This window comes from Xiphophorus maculatus, chromosome 23 (genome assembly GCF_002775205.1).
Source record: "Xiphophorus maculatus strain JP 163 A chromosome 23, X_maculatus-5.0-male, whole genome shotgun sequence".
In the NCBI taxonomy this organism is placed as follows: Eukaryota; Metazoa; Chordata; class Actinopteri; order Cyprinodontiformes; family Poeciliidae; genus Xiphophorus; species Xiphophorus maculatus.
The window spans coordinates 3,534,996-3,560,282 of NC_036465.1; the positions used below are offsets into that span (position 1 = coordinate 3,534,996).

Sequence of the window (25,287 nt, forward strand, 5' to 3'; positions counted from 1 at the left end):
TGAAAACTGATGAAAAATTCATCTTGCCAGGTTCTGCTTTATCTTGAGCTGCCTGCAAAGCTTCATTAAATCTGCTGGGAGAGCTGTGCCATGAGTTCATTTAAAGCTCAGACTCCTGAAAGTAGCTGCAACAGTTAATTTACATTAATGTGCCTCGTACATTTCAGTTTGATGTATGCATTTTTCCAAAGGGAAAGTGTACAGTTCACAGACAGACAGGCAGGCTGCTGAAGCCTGTATACATCTTTCATGTGACAAGTTTGTTTTTGAAGCTTTTAAAGGCCAGTTCATCCTGACAAATACATTAATGTGGTTTTTAAAGGACAGGCACTGGCATAAAGAGTGAAGAGAGCAGTAATGTGGGTGGAAAAAAGCATTAACTGAGCTTTTTGTTCATAAAGGAGGATTAGACACTTCTTAAGAAGCAGAGACTGGATTCACTTTCACTCTTTTCCTAGATGTTGTTCTTAACATTCATTAACTCCCTCATTTTGTTAACATTTCCTTCCTCCCTGCTATTTATCATGGCTCTTTTTTTTTCTTATCTTGTTGCAGCACTGATTTCATTGTGATAACTTATGTCAGATATGCTGTCTTAACTTCTGTTATTGGATACAAAGTAGGCCATGACAAAGTAAAGTTGCCATTACAAAACATTTTTTCTTGCAGTTTTTAACCATGATTCGTTTCTAATCCTTAACCAGCAACATTTTCTGGATTTTCCCTTTAAAATTAGTTAACAAGTATAGGTCTTAATTTCATTGGAAAAACCTCAATAACTGATGACTGACCAGCATCGTATCGCCCACTGTTAAAAACAAAACAAAGACAAGATATGCTGTATTTTGCTGTGGTACCTGGATACTTATCTATGAAAACTAGTCGTTGTGCATTATCTGAATAACAACAGGTATTGTTACTGATCCTCTCCTATTTTCGATCTGAAATGTCATTTGACCTCACCTTTTCATTTACAGGGAGTTCCAGAAACGGATGCTCTAATTTTTCCTGCTTTGAGAGTTTTTCCAGCATTCAGTCATTCAAGCTTTTGTTTGCTATCATACAGAAGTTTCAGCCTGTGTACTCCCCATGATGAATGGAATAAAAACACACTCTAAGCCCAAGGTGTGGTTGAAAACACATTGTATCTAATGTCCTCGGAAAAGCTGGATCATGTGACACTTCGCCCAGAAACGCACAATAGGGACTGCTGGCAGCCATTTTGGGGCGGAGGAGCCGACCCAGAACACACGGACAAACTGACCTCGAAAGTGGGGTTGTGTTTCTGATCTTGGTGGGAACATTTAATCAAGTACGAACACCACATAGCTCAGATGTTGGATTACAGTAAGGACACAGGAAAACTTTTGTTCTGTGAGGGACATACAGTTACACTGAACTGTAAAAGCATCAAGTACAGGAAGAACTGGGTCAAATAATTCTGCCTTATAGGTGTTTGAAAAAAGGCAATTAGATACAACGTACTGAAAAAAGGTTTGTCTTATACATCCATAACAACTGGGTGAATGATGAACCTGTTTATATAAAAAAATTTTTCTTTAAAAATATGTACAGTTCAGAAATTTATTATTGTTATATCAATTAAAATCACTCTGTAGCAGCTTGTTCTGTACCTTACCTTCAGGAAAAACAAACAGCACACTGCAGATAAAGGAAAACCTTTATATCTCTTGCATCTTGAAAGTCTTGCTTTTTCTATCATCATCGTGTGATGAGTCACAGTCAGCGCTGATCCAGGTGAACAGAAACAGAGAGTTTGATATGTGATGGAATCATTTGTGGAGTTTTTGATGTTTTATGTGGATTCCCTTGTTTTAAAATCCAGTTGAATTCAGCTGAAGTGTTCAGAGTTTATCCATTTTATTTTACTTTAACCAATGTTTGCACAGCAGCAAAGATCCAAGAGCAAATCTAGCTTGTTATTATCAATGAGTGTCCACAGTCATGAACCTTATAAATTTGATGAAATATGATAACTTGCAGGAACCTGATTGGACAAACTGAAGCTGTGCCTGTCCACCACTTTAGGTTGTAGAGAAGATAAAAGCTAAAATTGTCTGTTAAACGCTTACTCCACACACCTCGGAGGAGATGCATTGTTTCTTGTTGCTTTGACTGTAGCTTCTCGACAGTCACTGTGCTGAGTAGGTCAGGGATCTGCAACCTGAGGCTCTTTGATCCTCTCAGTGGCTCTTAACTCAATTATTGCTGCTACACACCTGTATGAGGAAAGCTCACAACTGCGTTTGAATGCTATGTAAAATTTGAAGTAAAAAAAAATAAAAAATTTACTTTTGAAGCTTGTGGGTTGATTTGCATGTACTGGTTTAAGGGTGTGCTGAAAAACAACTTTTTAAAGTTGTTTTTTATGAAACAAACTGCATCGTGTCATTTTCCCCACCAGTAAACAAAAAAGAGAACACAATCTTCCATCTCTCTGTGCTTTGTGTATTATTCCTACCAACAGGTGAGGTTGAATGCCTCTTTTGGTTGTTGCTCAGTGTTTCTCTGTCACTGCAGCCTTTGCTCCCTGCTTTGGTTTTCTCTGCACTTTCTCAGAGGATTCTGATTCAATGTCGTCTTCATTTTTTTTTCTTGTTTGTCTTTAGCCTCACCACTTTCTTTATTCCACACCTAAGAGCAAGGCACTGTCTCTAGCTACATAATACCTGTTGCACATTTTATAAACCATAAATGTGTATTGTACCCTAACCCTCCGGGATCCCTGAATTATGTTTTAAAGTTGTGTCTCTTACACACAGAAAAAGCTCTTTTCTGTAGCTACAGACATATTATTTATTGGTTATAGGGGCCATTCTTAACCACCTAAATGCCAACTTTGTCAAAATATAGTTTCTGTTGTTGTTTATTTTTGTTTTTTTAATATAGTGATTGACTTACAACTATAAAACAAACCTTTGTCTTACTTGTGCTGTTTTCTTGAACTGCTTAGGGATTATTTATCTTCTGCAGTGACACTGGGTATCTATTTTTTTATATGTGTATATTTACTTTATTGACATCGTTGTACTTATTTATTAGGTGCATTTGATCTATTTTCTGCTCACAACATACATAGGAAGATGGCAATCATCATCATTTTCATCGTTAATGCACAGGGTGGGCCTCCAATTTTTTTGCCACTAAAAGGTTGAGAATCACAACTACTTGACACAGGAACCCAGGTGACACTGAGTGAAAAATATAAAGTCACTGGATTTGGCTAATAGCAGACTGATTAAGTCGTATTTATTTTTATGTTTTATTTAGAGTAAAAAAAATATATAACCTAAGCAAAGTAGAGCTACAAAAAATGGTTAAAAACATTTGAAATGAGTCAATAATTATTATAGATTATGCAAAAGTTCATATTGTTACTTTTATGCAAAGTAAAGTATGCATCGTAACATTATTCCTGAAGTTTATTAAAAACTTTTGTCTTTTCATGATCTCCCTCCATGTCTTATTCAACACATTATTGACATGTATCTTGATAGAGACACACACCATTTTGTTATTTTTATATATAAGCCTGGGCAATAACAATTAAATGATTATGTAGCTAAATATGACATCCTGATGATTTCAGGCTGTCAGATCTGCAAACTGGTTCAAGACTGATGAGATGAGAAAATGTAGACACAAACAGGTCACTAGGGTAAATTAGAAATTAAATTGATGTTTTTTGATTCCAGACTTTAACTCCACACCAAACTGTCCTTGTGTTAATGGACTTAATGTACAGAAAAGAGACTAAAGAATGAAAAGAACGCACAACAAATTATAGAAAATAAGAAAACCATGGAGACATGTTTAAACTGAATATAGTTAAGTTATGGATGAGATTTTAGACAAACTGTTGGACAAGAGAGTGAATCGTTATTCCTGTTATTTTCTGGAAAGTAAAATTGTTTTTCTTGTCCGCTGTGCCTACAGATCTTATTGTGAAGCTGGCAAAGGACAAGTTTGGAGCCATTCAAACAGAATATCAAAAGGTGAGTGAGTGAAAGAGAGAGAAATAACCATGTCTTCATCTGGATGTTAAATATCTTATGCAAACTGTAAACAAATACAAAAAAATATTTCTCTGGGATACTCTGTGATTCAACATTCAGTTAAAGTGTAAAAAGACTGGTACTGCCATATTGAAGCAGAACAGATAAGGACTGCTCTCAGGGTTTAATATTGATTAATGATAGTAATACTCCAATGCACAACCTTTTATTAGCCTAGGCAACATAACCTTTTTTCTGATAAATACCCAACAACATTTAGGTGCAACTTTTCTGTATATAAAATAATTTTGAACCTGGAAAAGAATAAAATTTAAATGAACTAAAAACAGCCTTTTTCACTATCTATGTGTTTTGTTACAATATGCAACAGTGTTTTTGCATGCCTGCTTTGATTTCATTTTCTATTGGTCGTTTTCATCTCATGTTTATGTTTTGTGGCTTTGCTCTTTCTCTGATGCTGCATTGCCGTGTCTTCTGCATGTCCTCTTCATCTCGTCTGGCTTCCCCCAGCCAGAGAACATAGTGCTGACCCTGCAGGTAAAGTCCACACTCTGGACTTCCAGTCCAACCCATATTCAGTCTAACTATGCTTCTGTAAGTCACCAGGGTGGCACAATTATAGCTGAGAAAGGCATCTTAACTTGTTCAGAACTCCATTCCATACCATTATTTGATAAATTACAGAAGCATCAGTGATTAGTTGTGTAGCCCTGTGACTTTCACGCTACCATCCCATTTTTCTTCAACCACATCCTTCAGTTTTTTATATTCTTCTCTTTTAAAAGCATATTCTCAGAAGGAGAAATGCTTTTTAGATCACAGAAAGAACAACAGGGCTTAACCATAACATGGTCATTCAGATTTTTTATTTGTTTTTTCTTTTTACCTGATTGTTGGTTTCAGTTTTGAATTGGTTGCATGTTGACAGTAAATGAGAACCTTTTGCTCCCTTTTAGTTATAGTTGGTATTTTGTTGTATAAGTGTCATGTAACATAATCCAGTGTTTTAACATTAGCAATTTGAGCGCATTTACAGTACAAGACACTCATAGTGAATATGTACAAAAGGCCTCATAATAAGTTTATATTTTATGGGATTTGAAAAACTAACTGAAGCATTTTCTTTAAAATAAGCCAACAAAGACTTGATGATTTCTGCGCAAATACAAATTTGCCTGAAAATGGAGTATTATTGTCCCTCAATAGTGAAATTCAGGTTTACCAGCAGCAAACTGACAGACAAATGGAGGCAATAAAATAAAAACAAAAAATCAGAAGGTAAGATGAAAGTAAAATAAGAAGTCTGATCAGCCTCCAGGGACTCCTATTTTTTTACCCTTAAATACTATGTTGTATGAAGTTCTTTACTGAGTTCTGACTGATTTATATGCGAGATGAACTGAGATCATTCAAATCCACTCAATTTACCTTTCATCTCCATGGAAGTTAAATTAAGGTAATATTTTGATTATAAAAGAAAAGTAAAATGAAGACTAATAAGGACTTTGAGTCACAAGGAGGGTGCAGTAAAAAGAGATTTATTTGATTCCTGACTTTGGTCCATTGATCCGGTGCTTTTGCCCATAACAACAAATCAAGCTAAAATAGAAAAAAAGATGCTAAAACAAACATTTTCCCCATTAGCGGACTGGTGCATCTCAAGTAATGACTTAATGTTATTAAATTTAGAGCCACATTAGGCAGGTTATTAGCAGGTCTAATGGTTGCTGCTGGCATTAGAGTTAATCAAACTTACATCATCTTCATCAGTAAGACATGTTGCCACCCCATCATCCCCTTTGTTCTTATTAGAAGGGCGTCTTTTTCTTTTGGGCACTTGCCAAAACAAAACTGGAATCCAGAAATAGTCTAAGCTGCAGGCACTCTAAGAGATTTGGTGGAAAGAAAAACATATATATACATGGCTGACCTTTTTTGTGAGGATTCACCCAATAACAAGCAGTGCCCAGAAGCATGATGACAGTGTGGACATTTAAATTTCTACGATGTCCCCAACAGCAGGTTGCCGTTGGGGCTTTTAAATGACTCACGTACATTTAAACTCACTTACGCCTCATGCCCTTTTCTCCTTCTCTTCCTACCAACATTAGTACTGTCCAAGTTCTTTTTTTGTAAGATCTGGTGCTCCACACTGTTATAACTTTATATCAGAAAAAAAACATAATCAGACTTTTAATACCAGCAATTGCTTTATAAAGCAGGCTTTTAAAAAGCTCGTTTGCACAAATATTTCCTGAAGAACAGAAGAATATTTCTGAGCCAAGTTGAGAAGCAATTTAAGATTAGTGCAAATAAGAGTGTCATGAATTGCGGTGGTGAGGTGGTGAGGCAGACGCAGATGGACCCAGGTAGATGTATAATGGTGATTTAATGGACAAAATCCAAACAGCCCAAAAACACAGGCAGCATGACTGGACACACGAGTGCACATTAGACAAGGACCCGACCAAGAACTGACACACAGGTGAGACTAAATACACAGGAGGCAATCAGGGAACGAGAAACACCTGGGAGCAATCAAGGGGAAGACAGGACAACACGGAGACACAGAGACACAGGAAACTCAAAATAAACACACAGAAAAACACGGAACATGACAAAGAGAGGGAGACCTGTTCAACCATTCGGGACCACTGAGAGTCATACTCTGATCTTTTCATACTAAAGTTACATTTACTAGGAGGGATTACTAACACCCTTTAAAGTTTTGTCAAATTCCAAATCCTTTGATGAATGCAGGTTTCATAGGGCTGACTCCTGTGGAAATTCCGATAAAACGAGGCAGAAGATATACACAGGGCATTTCAGCAGCAGCAGTTTAGTCAACCTGAATATTTATGGCATTCAGATGGATCCTGGGATTACTGAGGCTTTGTGTGGAGAGATATGTCTGTTTCCTAGGTGACCACATAAAGACAGGACAGAGTCCTACACATATAGATTATAATACATTGTTTTTTCCCTACTGTGTAATAAGATTAACACTAGGAATATGCTGTTTTCTGGTTTTAAAATGTAGACTATTATTAAAAATGTTATTTCAAAATCATTCATTTTCTGTCAGCATTCATTTTGATTAAACTTTTTTAACATCTGTGATTAATGAGAGTTTTCTCTTGGTTATTTCAGACACTGTCATTTGTGAAGCAGCTTACATTCGTTCTCTTTGCACTGCAGAAGCGATGCAGTACATTCACTACCCCATCACAGACAAGATTAAGCTTGATTTCTATATTTTAGTGACATTGTAGAAATATTCATGCTCTGTGACACAGGAGATAAACTTTTATAACTTCTTAAAATTATCTAATATCTTGAGGCTAATACATTTTGTTCAAATCAGCAATAAGTTTGATAAAAAGCTCATTCTAGTTAAATACAAACCTTTTTATATATATTTAAGTTTCTATCTCGGCCTCAAAACTGCATGTTTAATGTTTTGAACAAATTCATAAAATTTTATTCATGAGAAATAAATATGTTTCACTCATAGACGATAATTGCAGGTTTTTCATGGCTTCTTGATTTCTGCTGCGTATAATAATGTTATTATTCAGTTGAATCTTTCTCAGTTGAATCTCAGTGAAACAGGTAATCATCCCAGTTCTGGGTGGATTTGTCTTGTTTCAAGAAAAATAAAACCTGGTTTTGTAATTCAGGTTCAGTTTTCCAAAGAGTTCCTTCAAAATGTTTTCTTGTTTTAGAACCAATTCCTCTTGAGTCAGGTTTTTTATCAGAAATGCTGCCTTCATTAAACTGGGAAAAACAAAACTGCAGGCTAACTCAGATAGGTCAGATTCCTTCAACTGTTACGCTGCTATTCTTCTGGTCTCTATTGTTTGAAGTATGCAGACTCCTGGAGGGTTTTCTAGTAGAGATACACTGACCAGGCTTTTCTAGTTAATGCTGATTTCTAGGTTTCTCTGATGCATGAGTTGCCAGTTCTGTTTATTTTAAGGACTATAATTCATAGAAGGACAATAGGACAAAAAAGAGGAAAACGTGTCCTTCAGATTCTTTGATCACTGTTTTGAATACGACAAAAAATAAAGTATTTATCTTTGTATAATGCATTTATATCATTAAAAAAAATAAAACCCATGTACTCACTGTTGGTTGATGATATAACTTCTTAACTCTGATGCATTTAAGGCATATAAATAAAAAATATTATTTTCATGTACTTGTCCTGCTGATCACCAATCAGAACCAATAAAGATGAAAATGCAATCTCTGGCTGATTGATTGGGGCTTATTGATTTTTATTCTTTCTTTTTTTACAACATTTCAGATTTTTCTGTTACAATTTGAATCTGTTATCATGGAGTCTGAGGTTGGTTGTCCCATTTTAGCATGCTAGCAAGAGATCATTAAAAAAATCCAAATCAAAATAACTTGGAATATCTACATGTGATGCATTGTGTTCTTTGTTTATGTACATGTCCGTTGGACAGGAGGAGTTTTTATAGCCCTGGGATCTTCCAGATATTTTTAGATTTGTTGCTCTCTTTATCCTTGGCCTCCTTGTGTGTCCTTCCTTCTCCTCTGTTTTGCCTTCATTAATCTCTCCTCTCTTCGATTCCTCCCTTCCAAACTCTCCCAACCCAACACGTTATTTTAATCCCCTTTCACCTGTGATTCCCCATCTAACTTTATTTCCATATTTATACCCCCTCCTTGTTTCTTTTATGATAATTCTCATAATTTTTCCTCTCATTCTTCTCCCACTGACCCCAGGCCATCTACTATGAGATAGGCTTCCTCATATGTGCAGCGGTGGGCCTACTCTTCGCCATCCTCATGCCCGTTGTGGGGCTCTTCTTCTGCATGTGCCGCTGCTGCGACAACTGCGGTGGTGAGATGCACCAACGCCAGAGGAAGAACGCAGACTGCCGGCGCGGCCTGCTGGGAACGTTGCTCTTCTCCACCTCGCTGGTCATCACGTGAGTGTGGCAGATGCAGAAATGACAGAAATATGATCATAAAAATGCATATTATTTTTAAAGGAATATTTGAATGCATGCACGCTTGATTACATGCAACACCCCCACCCTCTTCAGCAGCTTTGTACTCATAATTATGTTTATGCACAGATACTACAGACACACTCCTCCTCTGGTCAAACACTCAGTCATCAGCCTTCACCATCCCCCCATGTTGTTTGCTAAATATAGTAAAGTCTTACTGTAGATTCTGTGTGGCAGCACCCTTCATCCTTGTGTTCAGTCTAAGCTTGGGTCTCATCGTCCTGCAGGGGATTCTTCCAGAGAGCTCTATCATGTCAAAAAATATTTATAATCCCAGATAAAACCACAAGATGCCTTAAAATGTCAAATTCGTTCATGTGTCTTACAATTTCATCTTTTCTTTTCTGTTGAGATTTTGCTTTATGCTTTATACCCACAGCAGTTCCTTTCATCTTATGCTCTGACATTTTTAATGTTGAAAAAACTCAATTTTGAAATTGCAGTGTTTCATAATTATCTTTTAAATAAGAAATTAAATTAAAATCACACACGAATAAGCTTGTTCAAAAAATAAGTTACTAAAAATCATGGAAGCCATGGATATAAACAGTTTGCATGTGATATACTCATAATTAAGCCATGGTGTTGACACTCATCATCTGTCAGCCATTAGAGGAGACATTGGCGACTTATTCAGGCGTTGGAGCGACAAGCCCTTTATACTTAGAAGCAGCTACATATACAGTGTTTTGTGGGAAATATAGTCTGTGATTTTACATCAAAGCTTTGGACTCAACACATTTGAATGACACACAACCTTTTATGAACTTTATGATGCCGTGAGAGCTTTAGTGGAGCCAGCCGCACACTGGCTGAAAAAAAAAAATGAAACAAACAAAACCAAACCATCCTCCTGCTACAGCTTCCTGTCGTCTTCTTCTTTGTTGTTTTCGGCAGTAGTAACCCTCAGAGCAACGGTCGAGTTTCTCAGTGAGCCTCATTCAATACGCAAATCACAGGATAATATTTTTATAATCTTTTAATAATTTTTATTTTAATTCTACTTGTGATACTCAGCATGGAAGGCATCCATTGGAACTTTCCATAATCAAAGGGTTTCTGAATTTTAAAGAAGTAATAAAGTAATTTTTATCACAATTTAGACACACGTTTTGAATAGAAATGTATTTGTAAACATCAGACAGCTTCACTACAAGTGAGGATCACTTCATTAACATTCCTATTCATAATTTTCTGCTCGTATAAAAAGTGGGAAAACTCCATCAGTGCAGAGTGAAACCTGCTTGCTTGGGAGACACTTTTTGAGCAGATCAGACTTGAAACACTCAAACATCCAGGTTTGCAAACATTTATCTCTTGCAAATAGCTTCATGGATCTTCTTCTTTTCTTTTCTTTTTTTCTGTTGATTTGCTTTGCAGTCTCGGTAGCAGCATGAAATCTTTAGCTTAGCGGCTTTGAGAGAGCTCTAGTTGCTGCTTGTGCTGAAGTGAAGGGTTCCAGGAGTGTACTTAATTTGATGTTCTTTGACTTTCTGTCTTCATGTTATAAGAAATTCCACAGCAATAACCCAGCAGCCCAGACAGAGGAGTCTGCGAGATGCTTTTCTGCTCTTATTAAATCTCCCAAACTACAAGGCAGAGATGCAGCAGAAGCTCTAATGAAGCAATTACAAGCTGAGCGAGAGGCACAGAGCCCAGGAACTGACTGCTTTTTACTGTCACAAGAAAGCTGACAGCCAGGCTCACAGGAGAGCAGTGGTGACATTTATTTTCCAAGAAGTGTTCAAACCAGATTAAGGGAAAGGCAGCAGCCAGGTGAGGTTGGGAACATAAAAAGGCAAAAAGTAATCGTTGGCACAGAACAAAATTGACTTTATACTTTGTTTTGCATCGTTAAATTTGAGGCAAAAATCATATTTTCAAAGATTTTTTTTAAGCTCTTTCCGGAGATTCCTACTAACTGTGAAATACAGTGAATATCACTGCTTAGTTTGTTTAAATTAATTTATTCACTGAAAAGACAAGTTACTGAAAATTACATCCCAGATTACGTTTAGGTTCCTGCATAAAACAAGTCTGTTTACTGAAGTTCTTTGTTGCTAATTTTTACTAAAAAAAACAATTTGTTGGTGCTTGAGGATCTAAAGGTCAATGGGTTTGTTTTATGGTTTTCACTTATACTTCTTTTGAGTAGTGATTCAGGTTGTGGGAATGTAATATCACTTTGCTCTGTAGGAAGATTCATCCCAATTTACGCTTCACCAGAAGCATTTCACAGTTCAGTTCACAGAGATTAAAATAAATGTCTGTAGATCACCATATGAAACCCTAAACTAAGACAGTAGCACCACAATAAACCAATTTTTCATCAGATATAGTTTATTGTTGTCATGTAACTTTATATCTTATTCTATTTTTACATATGTTGCATCTTACAGAACAGAAACGAAAGCTCCACTTATTCATTAATTTTTATGTTTCTCTTTAAAAATATGCACAAACCTGAAACCCTGAACTAATAGTAAATGGCCTCTTTACATTTTTGTCTGTAATGGGGATTTGCTTTCAAAGCACTGAAAGACTGATTATCTGCTCCTAGGAAACATTATCTGGCAAATAAATAAATAAATTGGCATTTATTTTGGCTTGTAAACACACCTCTGACCACAGCAAAGCAATATGAGCATGAGAGCAGCGGAAACATCATCTGCTTGTCATCATCCATCACATTAAATAACTAATTAAACTCAGATTTGCAGCAAATAGAAGTGATTGATGTAGCAATAATGAGCATGAATCTTTAGCTTCATTAGATCCTGGCTGTTGTGGATTTAAACATGTCTTCTGTCTAAACATTCATTGCCCTCTTCTTTTAATAATTCAACCTCGAATTGAAATATTTCAATTGAGAAGTGATTATTATTAATGTTTTCCCTGATATTTATGTACTTGGATCATCATTAGTAAACATATTATGCAGAAAAATGTGCAAATATCCTTCACATGTCACATTTGTGCTCTCATGTATGTTCGTTATACTGATGACATGTTGCGTTTTGTCTGCCAGCTACGCTAAAGCCACACCATGCATTATTTAAAGAACAGCAGGAGCTATTTGAGTCTGTCCTAATCAGCTCTGATTCAACATGACCCATGCATGGATTTATAATAAGAAAATGAAGATCCCTCCTTTTGTTGCAGCTGAGTGGAGGAGCCCTGCTGATTCTGTTACCCAGCATGCACTTCAACAATCTATTTCAGTTACTGGGTGTCCGACGGTATTAACAAAAAAAAGGTCCAAAAATTACAAGCTTAGTAATTCATACTTATTATGCTAATCAGATGGGTTCTAATTAAAGATAGTTCAGATACTTTGAACCGAGTATCGACCTAAAATCCCAGGCAGACAGTTTAATGTGGTAAAACTTGTCCTCAGCTAGAACGGGCCATCCAGTGATCCGAAACGAGAGAACAGAAGGCTTCCACGCTGAAATCTGTCCTCATATTAAAGGTTTAGCTTTTCCAACATTTCCAGGATAAGATTATGCTGCTGCAATAAGAGATAAATATAATGTAAAGCTTGCTACATCTTCATCAGGAGTTCTGATAAGTGTGAAGGACACTATTGTACATCCTACTGGCATAAACAAATCTAAAAACATACATTTTCAGTTTTATGCATATAAAAATCCAGAAAACAACAACAACAAAAAAACACAGATTTTTTTTAACATAAAACATAAAAAAATCTTAGAGTTAATTTGTTACAGGTTGCATTATACCTGCTATGAGCCTGTTTACAATATGGTGAGATTTTCTCAAACAATATTTAAATAAATATGGATGCCTAGAAGCTAGTTGCTTATGCTTATATAAGTGTTTAATTATAGTATGAAGCCTAAAGTAGAGGGAAATTTACAGAAGCATCTTGCTTCAATTCCCTAACGGCAGTATATTGGATTGATACTACCCTCCACATTACTAGTGTATATTTCATTGAGCAGAATACTTTTAATATTTTAAGTGTTATTTCCACCATAAGTAGTGTAGTTATGTGAAACAGTACCGTGGAGCTGTGACGTGGATCTTAATAAGGCCCATGGTGGAACCACAGGCTGAGAAAACTTCACAGTCAGTGATATTATTAAATATATATTAAAACTGTATGGGAGAATATTGCTACAATGCAATCAACATGCAACAAATGCTCTTTCTTTCTTTTTTCTTTTATAGATTTTTTTTTGCCCCTTTGCACCCAAATTGTAATGTTTTTATGTTCAAAGTTGCTCCATCAATGAATTCAACCAAACACCAGTGAAAATAGCATAACAAATTAGTCTTATGCATTTCCACAGTTTTCTTTATTCAAGAAAATCTTTGCTTTGTTATTTTATCAGCTTCTTGTGCCTGGAGCCTGACTTATTTCCTGTTAGAACAGATTTGTTATTGAAAGTGTGTTTTCATGGTCGCTGTAGTGCCTCATGACTTATTTGCTTTTCCATTAACAAACTACACATTTTTCTCCCACTGCTTCCACCTTCAACACACAATGGCAGCTCGACACAAATCATTCCTCAGCTAATTAACAAGAGAGGCCATCCTAAGAATGAATCCTCAAATTTATCTTCTTAATGCAAAACATCCCTATTAATCAATTTCTAATTTTCACAAGTCTGTTTCATCCATGAAAACCACTTTATCTTTGCACAGTTTATTTTGTGGTGTGTATAAAACAATTTAACATGCAAATTTAAGCATGTTCCACTGTGAGACTGACTGAGGTGCACAGGCAGGCATTCTTGCAGAGTTTTGGTTAAAGAGATTATATAGCACATTGTTCCTTGGGAGAGAAAAGAAATGAAAAGGAAAAGCTGCATGGCTCTGAGATGTGCTTTACATCTTAGAGGTGCTGTATTTCTGCAAAGCTAGGATCCTCTCCTGCCCCAAAAACAAGATTTCTTATACAGCTTGGTCCATTTTGGCTCTGAAATGAAAGAAGGCAAACATCCTTATATTTAAAAAACATGTAGAAAAGTTAATTTCAGCAACTGAGTAATAAGCATTTTATGTTAAGAAAACTCATGATTTGTTGAACTAGTTGAAGGAGTTGTGGTCTTCTGTAGTGAGATTTCTCTCCTGCAACTCATAGATGTGAAAACGTCTAACTTCTGAAATTAAGATGTATAAATAAATGAATGAAATATTTATTTCCAACTTAAGACCTATAAATATTAATAGAAGAAAAAAGAATATTAGATGATTCAGACAGAGCCACTTAAATCATAAATGTTTTAATATTTTATGAGCTTTTTGTCAGAAACCGACTTGTTTTTTCTTCATTCACAGCATTAGAGTTGTAGTTGACTCCAGATTAAAGAGCAATGAATAAATGTCAGGGGATGCAACCAAGTCTTGACTTTATAAGGAAACTGTGGTTGTAACAGGATGCCGGGTGTCAACACTGACCTGATGAACTGTGAGGAGAAAAAAAAACACTGTGAAAAATTATTAAACTAGCTGCATAAATTATATAACAAAAAAGAGTGAATAAAATAATCACTTATCCCTAATACCTCAAATTAAACATATGATCTTGATAATTAAAATGCTATTATCATTTTTCTTTTTTTAAAATTTCATAATAAACACTTACTATATCTAGAACTATAAGAGGAAATTGATAATTTTTTGTTGTCCTGCTCTTTATAGGGTAAGAATAACAAGCCTATGTTTTCTGGTTAATTAGTCAGGGTATCTGCTCAGGCATCCATAAAGTTGTGTGCTGATTAACAAGCATACTGTTTGTCACACATATTGCTTGCTGGTATTAAAGTCTTATTAAAAAGACTGTGATAATTTTCTTTTTATAGTATTTGTTAGGCACTTCTCAGCAGACACAGAGCATAGGATGTGTCAGTATACTTTGTTTTGATTCCAGAATGTTTAACTCAGCACATATTTGTCCCACATTCCCTAATCTGTCTGTTTCTGTGCAGAATACCTAGACAACATTAACAAAATAAATAAATAAAATAAACAAAGATGTGCCAAAAATAAAGTAGTGTCCTAATTTCATACTTTTTGGATTGTCACAGCACAATCCCAAACTTTTTCCCCTCATGTGAAGGTGACAGTTTCACTTTACAGTAGCGTTTCAGACTAAAGCTTTGAGAGACGGGAGGAGTGAGGTCCAGTTCCAGCAGAGTGAAACAAAGGGACGGCTGAAAGGCGACTGCCCCGGCCTTGCAGCCACAGTCATGCTGAATGCAGCCATTGTTGGTTTGTAAAAGCTATGGAGCCACTAGACCATGTAACACACACTTCCCAGCCCTCAGTAGTGGCCTAGATTCTGCAGCACTGCACTGGACTGATGCTCTTCTTCATCTGCCGTTCTGAGGCTCCCACCCTTAGGGAAGAGTTTCATGTGTCATTTGGCTTTTTCTCAAACAAGGATTAAAGCCCTTTTCCAGAGTTGTTAGAGGTAAGTCCCTTTCCCGCTGTGTTTGAATTTTCCCCTCTGGTCAAAATGAGGCAAAAAAAAAAAAAAAAAGCCACACAGACGTGCAACCATTTGCCAAAGTTAAATGTAGCGGACAAACTTAGAACACAACATGCTAGTGGCTCATTCCAATATTTTTAAACCAAAGAAGAAAGAACTTATGAATCCAGATTAATGGAAAATGAGTTGATGTTATGAATAATAAAGTGATTTTGTTACAGGAGAGTTTTTTAACATCAGAGCAATAAATATCATTGGGACCTTTATAAGATAAACTAGAGAAAAACAACACATGGTTTTCAAAAGTGTGGCATGAATTTTATTCATACCCTTTTTTCTGAAACACATAAAAACCTAATTTAATAATTTAGAAGTCACATAATTACTAAAGATAATCCAGCTGTTAGTAATTTAATCTCAATTTTAAATATGTCTGTTATATAAAGGCCTTAGAGATTTGTTAGAAACTTCAGTGAACAAACAGCATCATGAAGGAACACAGCAGGCAGGTCAGGGAGGAAGATGTGGAGACATTTAGGGCAGGATTAGAATAAAAAACAACATTCCAACATCTTATAGAGGACCGTTCAATCCATCTCACAGAAATGGAAAGAGTGTAGCACAACTGGACATGGATGTCCAGCTAAACTAACTGCCTTTTGAGGATGGCCTTAATCAGAGAAGCAACAGGTAACTTTGGAGGAGCAGCAGAGAGCTACTGCTCAGGTGTGTGTTTCTCCAATTTGAGCACTTTTAGAGTGATGTTTCTTCATGTTTCACATGCAATTCTCATAACTACTTTACACAACTCTATTAAAAAAACAAGTCTCTGATTTTCGTGGAATCAGTCCATAATATGTGATACAGTTAGAAAAAAACCGTATTATAATAGGTAACACATCCAATATTGAAGTGAAGCCTCAGGTTCTGCCTTGGAAACATCTAAGAAATTTCTGTGTCTTGGTTGAAATTGAACATTTGGCCCCAATTTAATCTGTCTGTTTTTGGCAGTATTTTTTAAATTAATGAGGTACACAAATCAGCAGTAGAAAAGCTGAATTTGCATGCTGTGAATATTAAATTGCATGCCTGTTGTTTTGCTGTAATGTTCACATCCCACTGGGTAGAAACAAGTAGAAAATTTATGATACATAAAGGAAATGAGAATGCTGTTGGATCATCCTTACTTATCTCAACCTTCACAAAACAGATTGTTCTTTAAATCTTTAAAGAAAGTTTTCAAAGAGAAACTTTTAACACTTTCGGTTAGAAAAAGTACAACTCATCCGTTTAAAGATTTTTATGTTTCTCCTATTAGTGTGGTATAAATATAAATCAAATTAAAACATACATATATATTGTAGTGTGGCAGACGAGGCTCTCCACAGCTTCTTGCTAAGTGCTTTGCTTTTCACTCAAAGACTCTTTGTTAAGCACCAGATTCCAGTGACCTTGCTGGACACCAGGGAGACAGAGTGAGCGAGAAACAAAGACAAGCAGAAGGAGGTGGGCTGAAAGGGAGACAGAGGGAACAGAGTTCAGATTCTACACAAGGGAAATATGAGTTTAATGTTAAGCCTGATGTTAACATGTACAGCATATTGAGTAATGTGTGCATTTAGGAAGACCCAATGCGACTCTGAGTGGAAAACATGATATGGGCAAGCAAGAAAGTTTGATTTCATAAATTTAGCAAAAACTTAAATTATGTCAAATTTCTGAAACTGTATATTTACAATAAGGAAAGAAAAAAACTGAAGAGAGACACGGCTGAACAAAAGGTTTGTGGTTGAAGTTGACAGTTTTGATCTTTCCCTGGTAAATTATCATTCCTGTGTCTCACTCTTCTCATTTGGCTACTTCACAAGTTTCAACCTATTCAGTAACGGACTTTGTGAAGCCCTGCTTTTGTCAAATCAAGTCAGTTGTAGTGGATGGACTCAATTAAAAATGTTAATCAAGTTAATTGGAGGGTCTTATTCGCAACTAATTGCATTTTGATCAAAAACCATAAATTGATATAATAAGCAACATTCTCAATTCAAAACCCTTTTTACTGATAAACTATTGAATAAACAAACGTGAGCTTAACAACAGAGACATTTATTGTTTTTATCCTGATATCCAGGTTATTCAACCATCACATTGGTGCAAAAATTTATCAAACCTATTTAGCTGTCAGGTATTTTAGAAAGCCCTAATCATTCTTGTAGCATCTACAAAAAATAGTTCTTTAGAAATTTGGATTGTGGTTGCTGATATTAGAGTTGGGTACATGCACTTCTTGCTCTTTGTTTGTTGCTGATATTTTCACTAAGATCTTATTTTAGGCTTGAATAGCTTTGCTCATGTAAGCTAACTCCTTTTAGCACAACTTTAACACAACTATTCTTTTCCAGCATTTCATCAGATTGTTTTTGAAGCATATATTGAGCCAAGAGCATATATTGTTGTCAGTTGTGTGTCAGATTTATGGGTGTACTAAAAACAGGCCAACACAAAGGTTACGTTCTGAATGTTTATATATTAGAAAAAAAAACACAATAATTTGCTTTGAAATTCTTAATGTTTTAAAATTTATGTAATAACATAATTGAAACTAATATGTTAATGTCCTTGCACTACTAATTTTGTGTAAATTTTCAAATTGAAAAGTAGAAAAATGAAATATAATACCTTCATAGTTCTCTTGCTACTGCTAACTAGAAAAGCACTTGTACACATGTAGGAGAGAAACAGTATATCTCATCATGCCCTGTCTAAACAAACATTACTGCCCTAATGTGGGAAATGTCTTCAGTTTAATGTCACATCGGATTTTATTCAGGATAAAGACTGTGACTAATGCAGCTGCTACTCAGAACACTGTAAGAATGAACTACACACACCATCTTCACTGCATCACATACTGTATGTACAAGTTACTTTTGTACTTATGCTGAACAACAGACACACACACACACCTACACACACACATCTCCACTGCTTTTTTATTCAATGAGTCACAACAACCCGATTCATTTCTATTGATCTAAACCATCCCAGTTGCCTCTGAGTCAGTCCCTTTGTTATTCCTCTCAGCAAGTCATCTTACATCATTCATAAAGCTGCTTATTCCACTGAGGCATTTCCATGAAAGAGGTTCTCTGTGCAGTACAATCCCACTTTATGAATTCTGACTTCTTTAGAACCATCTTTTCTGAAGTCTGATCACCCCTGGAGCTACAGCCATGCTCACAGGAACCGCCGAACAGACTTACAGTAGCAGGGGTAGTGAGGTGCTTTCAGCTGGGATGGAAATGAGTTATGGAAACAGCCTAATATTATGGGCTAGCTCCCTTCATGTTCCTGGAGCCAATTAAGTCTTGTGAGCTATTCAGGTTTGTTTGAAGCATACAGGAGACTTCCTTTAATGACCCGCTTCATGTATTTTTGTTTTTTCATTAAATTTAGATTTGTTTATATCCTGAGGACCTGAGATTAAACGTTTGTAAACAAACTACAATCATCACTTTTTGTTGTTATTTATATTGAATTTATATAATAATATATAATAATATTACTTAGTTCTACAGGTGCTTTAATGTAAAAGTAAAAGTGGGAAAGGCTGACCCCTACAGCTGCTGACATGCCATCATCCCATTCTGCAGAACCCGCTGCTTTTAAGATTTGAATGCCCGGCTGTGAGACAGTAATATCATCTTACTTGCGTCTGCCAATTGTTTACAGGATTGGAGTTCTGTGTGCGTATGCAGCCAACCAGAACCTGAGCTCTCAGGTGAAGAACATACGCCGTCTGGTTAACAGCAACATGAGGGACCTGCATACCTTTGCTAATGACACACCAATGGTGAGACAAAATAAAAACATTAACAGCTGCCTCTAATTCTAAGATCATTTGAAAGTTAATTCATTTTAGTAATTCAATCTAAAAACTGGAATCCTCAGTTGATAATGGTTTTGTAGCAAAGTGCTTTCACGAGTGTGGGGAGATTCACATGCTACATGACCATGTCACATCTGTATTTAATTATTCTTGACATAAGGCTAGATTAAAATGAGATACCCAGAACTACAATGATTTCAGTCTGAAGGTTGGTGTTGACTTGAATTTCCCAATTATTTTTGATGATATTCTACTGTTGAGATGTATAATCTTTCAACTGATCTGATCCAAACAATCAAGTTTTTATTACTTATTAATATTATTAACAAACAAGTGTGAGGAATAAGATGTCAAAATATGATGAAAATATATTAACATTGTATTTCTGTAAACTACCAATATTTAATTTTATGGGTTTAAATGTGACTTAAATGACAATGACAATGTTTTAAGCACTGAGTGGTCAGCCTTTGTGTTATTGTTTCATTCTGTAGTAAAAGAAAAGGGGGAAAATGCCTCTTTTCAATTGCAAGGACTACAATTTCTTATCTGAGTTTTGAGGATTTTTGGTGTTTTGAGAACATTTCATGTTCATTCTGTTATTTAATATTCTTACCTATAGGGTCTTCTAAAACTCAGCTCATTTTTTTTTATTCAGAAACTAATGAACTAGTTTCTGTATGCTTCCTTGTAAGCCTGTTTTGCTTTGTGTTTCCTGTTTGCAGCAAATTGATTACCTAATATCCCAATACGCCACCGTCAAGAACAAAGTCAACTATGACCTAGATAGTAAGTAGATCTTCTTCTTGCCTCTGATAGTGAATTAAGTAGGCATAAATGATTCACTCAGCTTTTCTTCTTGGTAACACATTTTGTTTACTTCCCTTTATCCATGACATGTTTTTACAACTGATTAGCGACATATCTGGGTCTAAAAGCTCCAGCTGTGACTGTAATGGAGGCTTCCTTTGATATTCAAGTTTTCTTCTGCAGGCAGTTCTTTCCTGCCTGCAGACCATTTTTGGTTAGAAATTGGGGAAAAAAAATCCAAAACAAAACAAAAACCTAACTTTGCAGCCAGCCACAATAATGTTACATTTGTTTTATATTTATATAGAAATTACATTTGCCTTATAGAAGTGTTTCTGTTTTCTTACAGACATAGGTCCATTACTCGGGGGAAGGATACATGTACGGTTAGATAAAGAGGTCCATCCTGCTTTAAACCAAGTGCTTAATATGGCTGGAGGTAAATAACACACTTTTTTCTTCCTTTTATTTACTAACTTTCATTTAATGGCCTGCTACTATCAGCATATTGCATAACTTCATTGCTGTTTTATGAATTAAACTTATGGAGTAGACGTTTTTTAAGACAAACACTTTTACAATATTCTTGTAAGCAAGTCTTTGACTTTTAATCATTATTACTTCTTTTTATGGTTTATATTGTTTATGTTTTTCATAAAGTGAAAATCCAGAGAGCCATCAAAGGTAACTCAGCGACTCCATGACTAACTGATGATCCAGTCGTTTTATCCCTAATGTTGTGACTTTTGAAGCTGTTGTTGCTCCTACTATCTGATCCTCCTGGGTTTTTCTCCTGAAAATTGAAACCTCCCCGATCATCAAGTCACATCTTCATAGAGAACAATTATGACATTAAAATTGCACGATGCAACATCTAACAAATGTCTTTAAAAAATTTTTTAAAAAAGGGGACTAGGAAGAAGATTATGATGAGAAATATTTCGAGGGTTGAATTTGTTTTTTCCTATTTGGTATTGTTTACTTCCATTCTCACTTTCTATTAAAGTGAAAATTAACTTTTTTTCTTCATTTATGTGGATGACAATGTTGCTGAGTGCAGTTTTAAGTCAATGGATCTCACTAAAAGTCCAAACCAACATCAACCTGCATCTGAATATCTCAACTGTGTTCCCTCATGGTGACATGTTTGTTGTTTGTCATAATTTCATTTTAACTAACCTGCAACAACTAAAAGAATATGACTAGTCACCTAAAATATGCTGTGCTTTTTAAAAGTACAAACATTTCCACATTTAGTCATGTCAGAATCCCAACTTCACTTTATGAATCATCCATGAATTATTTTCGTTTTCTTCTCCATTTTGTACTGTTTTGCATTGGCCTGTCACATAAATTCCCAATAAAATGCATTCACTTTGTGGTTGTGAGATGATGACATGTAAAAAATTACAAATACTTTTCAAGGCACACCTGAAGAAGACCAAAAAGCCGTTTATGAGTTCCTGAAGAACTCAATATAATAATTATAATTAACCATCTCTCTTTTTACAAAGTATTTATGTTACAGTGTCAGTGTTGCCATTTCTCCTATTGCATTTTTTGTCACTGTTCCAGCATTTGCCAGTGTCTTCTTATTCCTTATCCTGTTTAATGTTGAACGTTTGCTGCAGGATATCATGGGACTTTTAGCGAACACTGACTGCTGCTTTGCAAAACTCTCGATTACAAAACAATGAGCTCCTCATTAACTACATCATTAATAATAAAAAACAATGATTTACATCATTGCTGTTCCAGGAAAAACAAAAACTAGTTTTCACCTTGGTGAGAAGGAAGTTTACATGTTGTATTGAAGTCAGGCCTGGTGATTTCTAAGTGTTAATGTTGTCCCCTTGTGAGTCTGAATGTGTGAAACAGAAGCACACATTATATATTCTGTTTTTTGTTTTTTTTGTATGTATGCTGATGTTAAAACTAATTTCAGTGTGTTTTTGCATATCATAAACCATTTTACCAGGATAGAATTATGAGATTTTCATAAATCATTTCCCTCTTTATGAGTCATTTTGTGGTAAGCCTTTTAAAATCCTAATTTAATTTCAAATATTATTCCATCCATAAACTATTAAAGGGCTATAAAGAACACTTCTATACTTATGTTTCAAGGGAACATAAACATTTTAGCTCTGATGCCTGGTTTTTCCATATCGACAACCAAATCCTCTTCTTCACCTCATTTTTGTTCTGGTTCCTTTCAGCCATGAGGGAAACCAAGGAGGCCCTGGAGAACGTCAGTGTATCTCTGGTGGTCTTACAGGAAGGAGCCGGAAAACTTCATTTCAACTTGAGCCAAGTCTGCGACAGCATCAACCGCACCCTCGATGACCCCGGGTGTCATGACGAGGAATCGGACGCCACCACGGCTCAACTTTGTCGCAGCATCCGCCAGTCCCTGTCCCAGCTGCAGATCAGTGCAAATTTCACCCGGGTACGAAACAAACTATTACACAATCTGAGAATATAATATGATGTGAACAATAATCTGAATGGCTTTACTTTACTTTCAAATATAGTACTATAGAGATACTTTGCAATTGAACTCAACACAAACAAGCTCTTCTTTCTTTCCTAATGTCTGATGTTATGTACTGACATTTCAAATATGATTTCAAAATCTAATGACTGTGGCTGCAGTCTAACTGCATGCAATTTTATAAAAGTTATTAAAGTCTCTTTCACATTGGCCTTAGATTGTAGGATGAATTACAATTTAGTTGGAGAGGAAGCAACATTTTCTTCAAAATGTTGCTTCAACATTTTGTCAACTCATCAATTTCAGCTCTCTGCAGGAAATTGTGAGAGAAATCGATGAGAAAAAGGAGAACTTAGATTCTTGATGCCAAACAGTGTAATCTTCCTTTTGCATCAGTGTTCATGTTTATTGATGGTTTTTTCACTGATTTTTAGCTTCCTAATGTGAACCCTCAGCTGGAAAAGATGAAAAATGTAGTGAAAACGGATCTCAGCTCTGTTGTCCACAGGGTGAGTGTGAATAAATTAAAGGATTTTCCTCCACATTTTTAAACTGGTTTTAACCAGTATCACTAGTTTGTGTATTTTTTAAAAACTTTTAGTTTTTTATGGCATTATGAATTTTAAAAGCCTGATGTCGTCTCTTTTTCTCAGGGTTTTTCCTCTTTGAATGACACACCGCACATTGTGATTGAACAGACAAGAAGCGTTGTCAACAGTACGTGTCTAGTAAAAGCAAACAGACAACTTCTGCTGTGCACATTATGTTCTAATTGTGTAAATTAATGTAATAGTTTTTTATTTTTATTTGTTTTGTAAGTGTGCATGATGAGACAGATGCAAAAAGTGAACATTTCAAAATCATATCTTTACACCCATGTCTGCTGTTTCATTTAAGCTTCATCTAAAGATCAGATCAATTATGAAACACAAGATTAATTCAGAATTAGTAAGTTCTTTTGTTGCCTTAGTGATAGCATTCTTTCTAATGACTGATCTTTCATTTAGGTGTCCAGAATTTAGTGGACAGTGTCGGCAACAACATCAGCAGCTTCTCCAAAGCTTTCCCCTTGCAGACCTGCTTGTCCAACTTCACCATCTTCATCAGCCATGCACACGCCAAAATCGAAGACTACTATCCTGAAGTTGATAAAATGGATTTCTACAGGTAAAATGATATCCGGACAAGTGAATGATTTTCTTTGCATAAAGAACAGGAAAATGTTTTACAGTGCAGGAAAGGTTAGGTCCTATTTCATGGGCCTCTAAAATAGAAATGTATCATTATTTTGTACAAATAAAATATAATTATCACAAAAAAGCCCAGTGTTTTTTTCATTTCAAAAAATAGTGCGGATGGTCTGTAATGCAGTTTTGCAAGACGTTCAAATGAAAAAAGGTGTGATTTTTAAAAGCAGGCACCTTCATGTGACTCACTTAATTTTACAGGTGTGGCTGAAATTATTTCCCAGATACACCAACAACAACTGTTGGGAGTTGATTTTATTCCGAGACATTCATACTGATTATTGGAAACCTCTGATAAGCTCAAACTGTTCCTAACTCAAAAAATCTGTCCTGGGACTTGATGCTTCTACATGTTGTTTAGTTTCTGCTTGATGTTCACAGATGGATCGGCTGTATCGCTCTGTGCTGCATGGTGGTTCTGGTTTTGGCCTTTAACTATTTGGGCCTTCTGTGCGGCACCCTGGGATACGACAAGCATGCCTCACCGACGACACGAGGATGTATCTCCAATACAGGAGGAACACTGCTGATGGCGTAAGTCTAACATATCCTAGTGAAACTCAGGTTTTATACCTTAAACAGTCCCGTCTTTTGGTTTCCAAACAGCTATTTTTTTCTAAAGATTTTCTATTAGTTTGATCTTAGTTCAGTTGTACTATGCTAAGCAGGAGAGAAAACATTGGAGATTCTCCATAACAATTGTAAAATAAAAATATTCACTGTTAACATTGTGAACATAAATCAGAAATTCCCACCTGAATTTGTTTTTGTCCACAGCGGTGTTGGATTTAGTTTCATTTTCTCCTGGATGCTTATGGGAGTGTTGACCACCATCTTTCTGGCAGGAGGAAACATGGAGAAACTTCTTTGTGAGCCATTTCACACCAAAGAACTTTTCAAGGCAAGTGAAAAAAGCAGACAATTATTTCTTAACACTTGCCTTTAACCTCTCTTTTTATCAGAAGGAATGTTTTGGAACATTCTTTTTTTTTAATTTATGGGTTTTCAGTATGAAAACAAGAAAATGTAACTATTTATAAATGTGTAGAGAATGTACTTTCACCATAGATTGTACTGAGATTGGAGGCCAAGTCAATGCTTTAAATTTGTTGTGCTCCTCAAACAATTTCTGAGCCATTTTACTTTGTGGCAAAGTGCATATTTCTGGCAATAAAGGCCACAGATGTCAGGGAATATTGTTTCAACCCTGCAAGGTTTGCAGAAAAGCAACAGCATACACAAACTGGGCTTCAGTATGTGTTCAAACACCTTTCTTTCAGAACCAGCATGAACGTCTTGAGTAAT

General features: G+C 35.8%; 1 protein-coding gene across 13 annotated transcripts in view; it reads left to right on the plus strand.

Moving 5' to 3' along the window:
* Window positions 1-25,287, plus strand: part of LOC102232194 (prominin-1-A-like) — a 62,008-nt gene that overhangs the window by 20,767 nt on the left and 15,954 nt on the right. For 6 of the 13 annotated variants that reach the window (XM_023328690.1, XM_023328695.1, XM_023328696.1 and 3 more), the window contains exons 2-14: window positions 3,958-4,016; window positions 4,548-4,574; window positions 8,796-9,001; window positions 19,275-19,395; window positions 20,157-20,220; window positions 20,591-20,680; window positions 20,902-20,925; window positions 22,461-22,690; window positions 23,170-23,244; window positions 23,389-23,452; window positions 23,743-23,902; window positions 24,364-24,516; window positions 24,760-24,883. In XM_023328690.1, the coding sequence (XP_023184458.1) occupies window positions 3,958-4,016; window positions 4,548-4,574; window positions 8,796-9,001; window positions 19,275-19,395; window positions 20,157-20,220; window positions 20,591-20,680; window positions 20,902-20,925; window positions 22,461-22,690; window positions 23,170-23,244; window positions 23,389-23,452; window positions 23,743-23,902; window positions 24,364-24,516; window positions 24,760-24,883 (1,397 nt within the window). The remainder of the gene's footprint in view (window positions 1-3,957; window positions 4,017-4,547; window positions 4,575-8,795; window positions 9,002-19,274; window positions 19,396-20,156; window positions 20,221-20,590; window positions 20,681-20,901; window positions 20,926-22,460; window positions 22,691-23,169; window positions 23,245-23,388; window positions 23,453-23,742; window positions 23,903-24,363; window positions 24,517-24,759; window positions 24,884-25,287) is intronic. The other 7 variants (XM_023328697.1, XM_023328694.1, XM_023328700.1 and 4 more) reach the window with 3 other exon arrangements.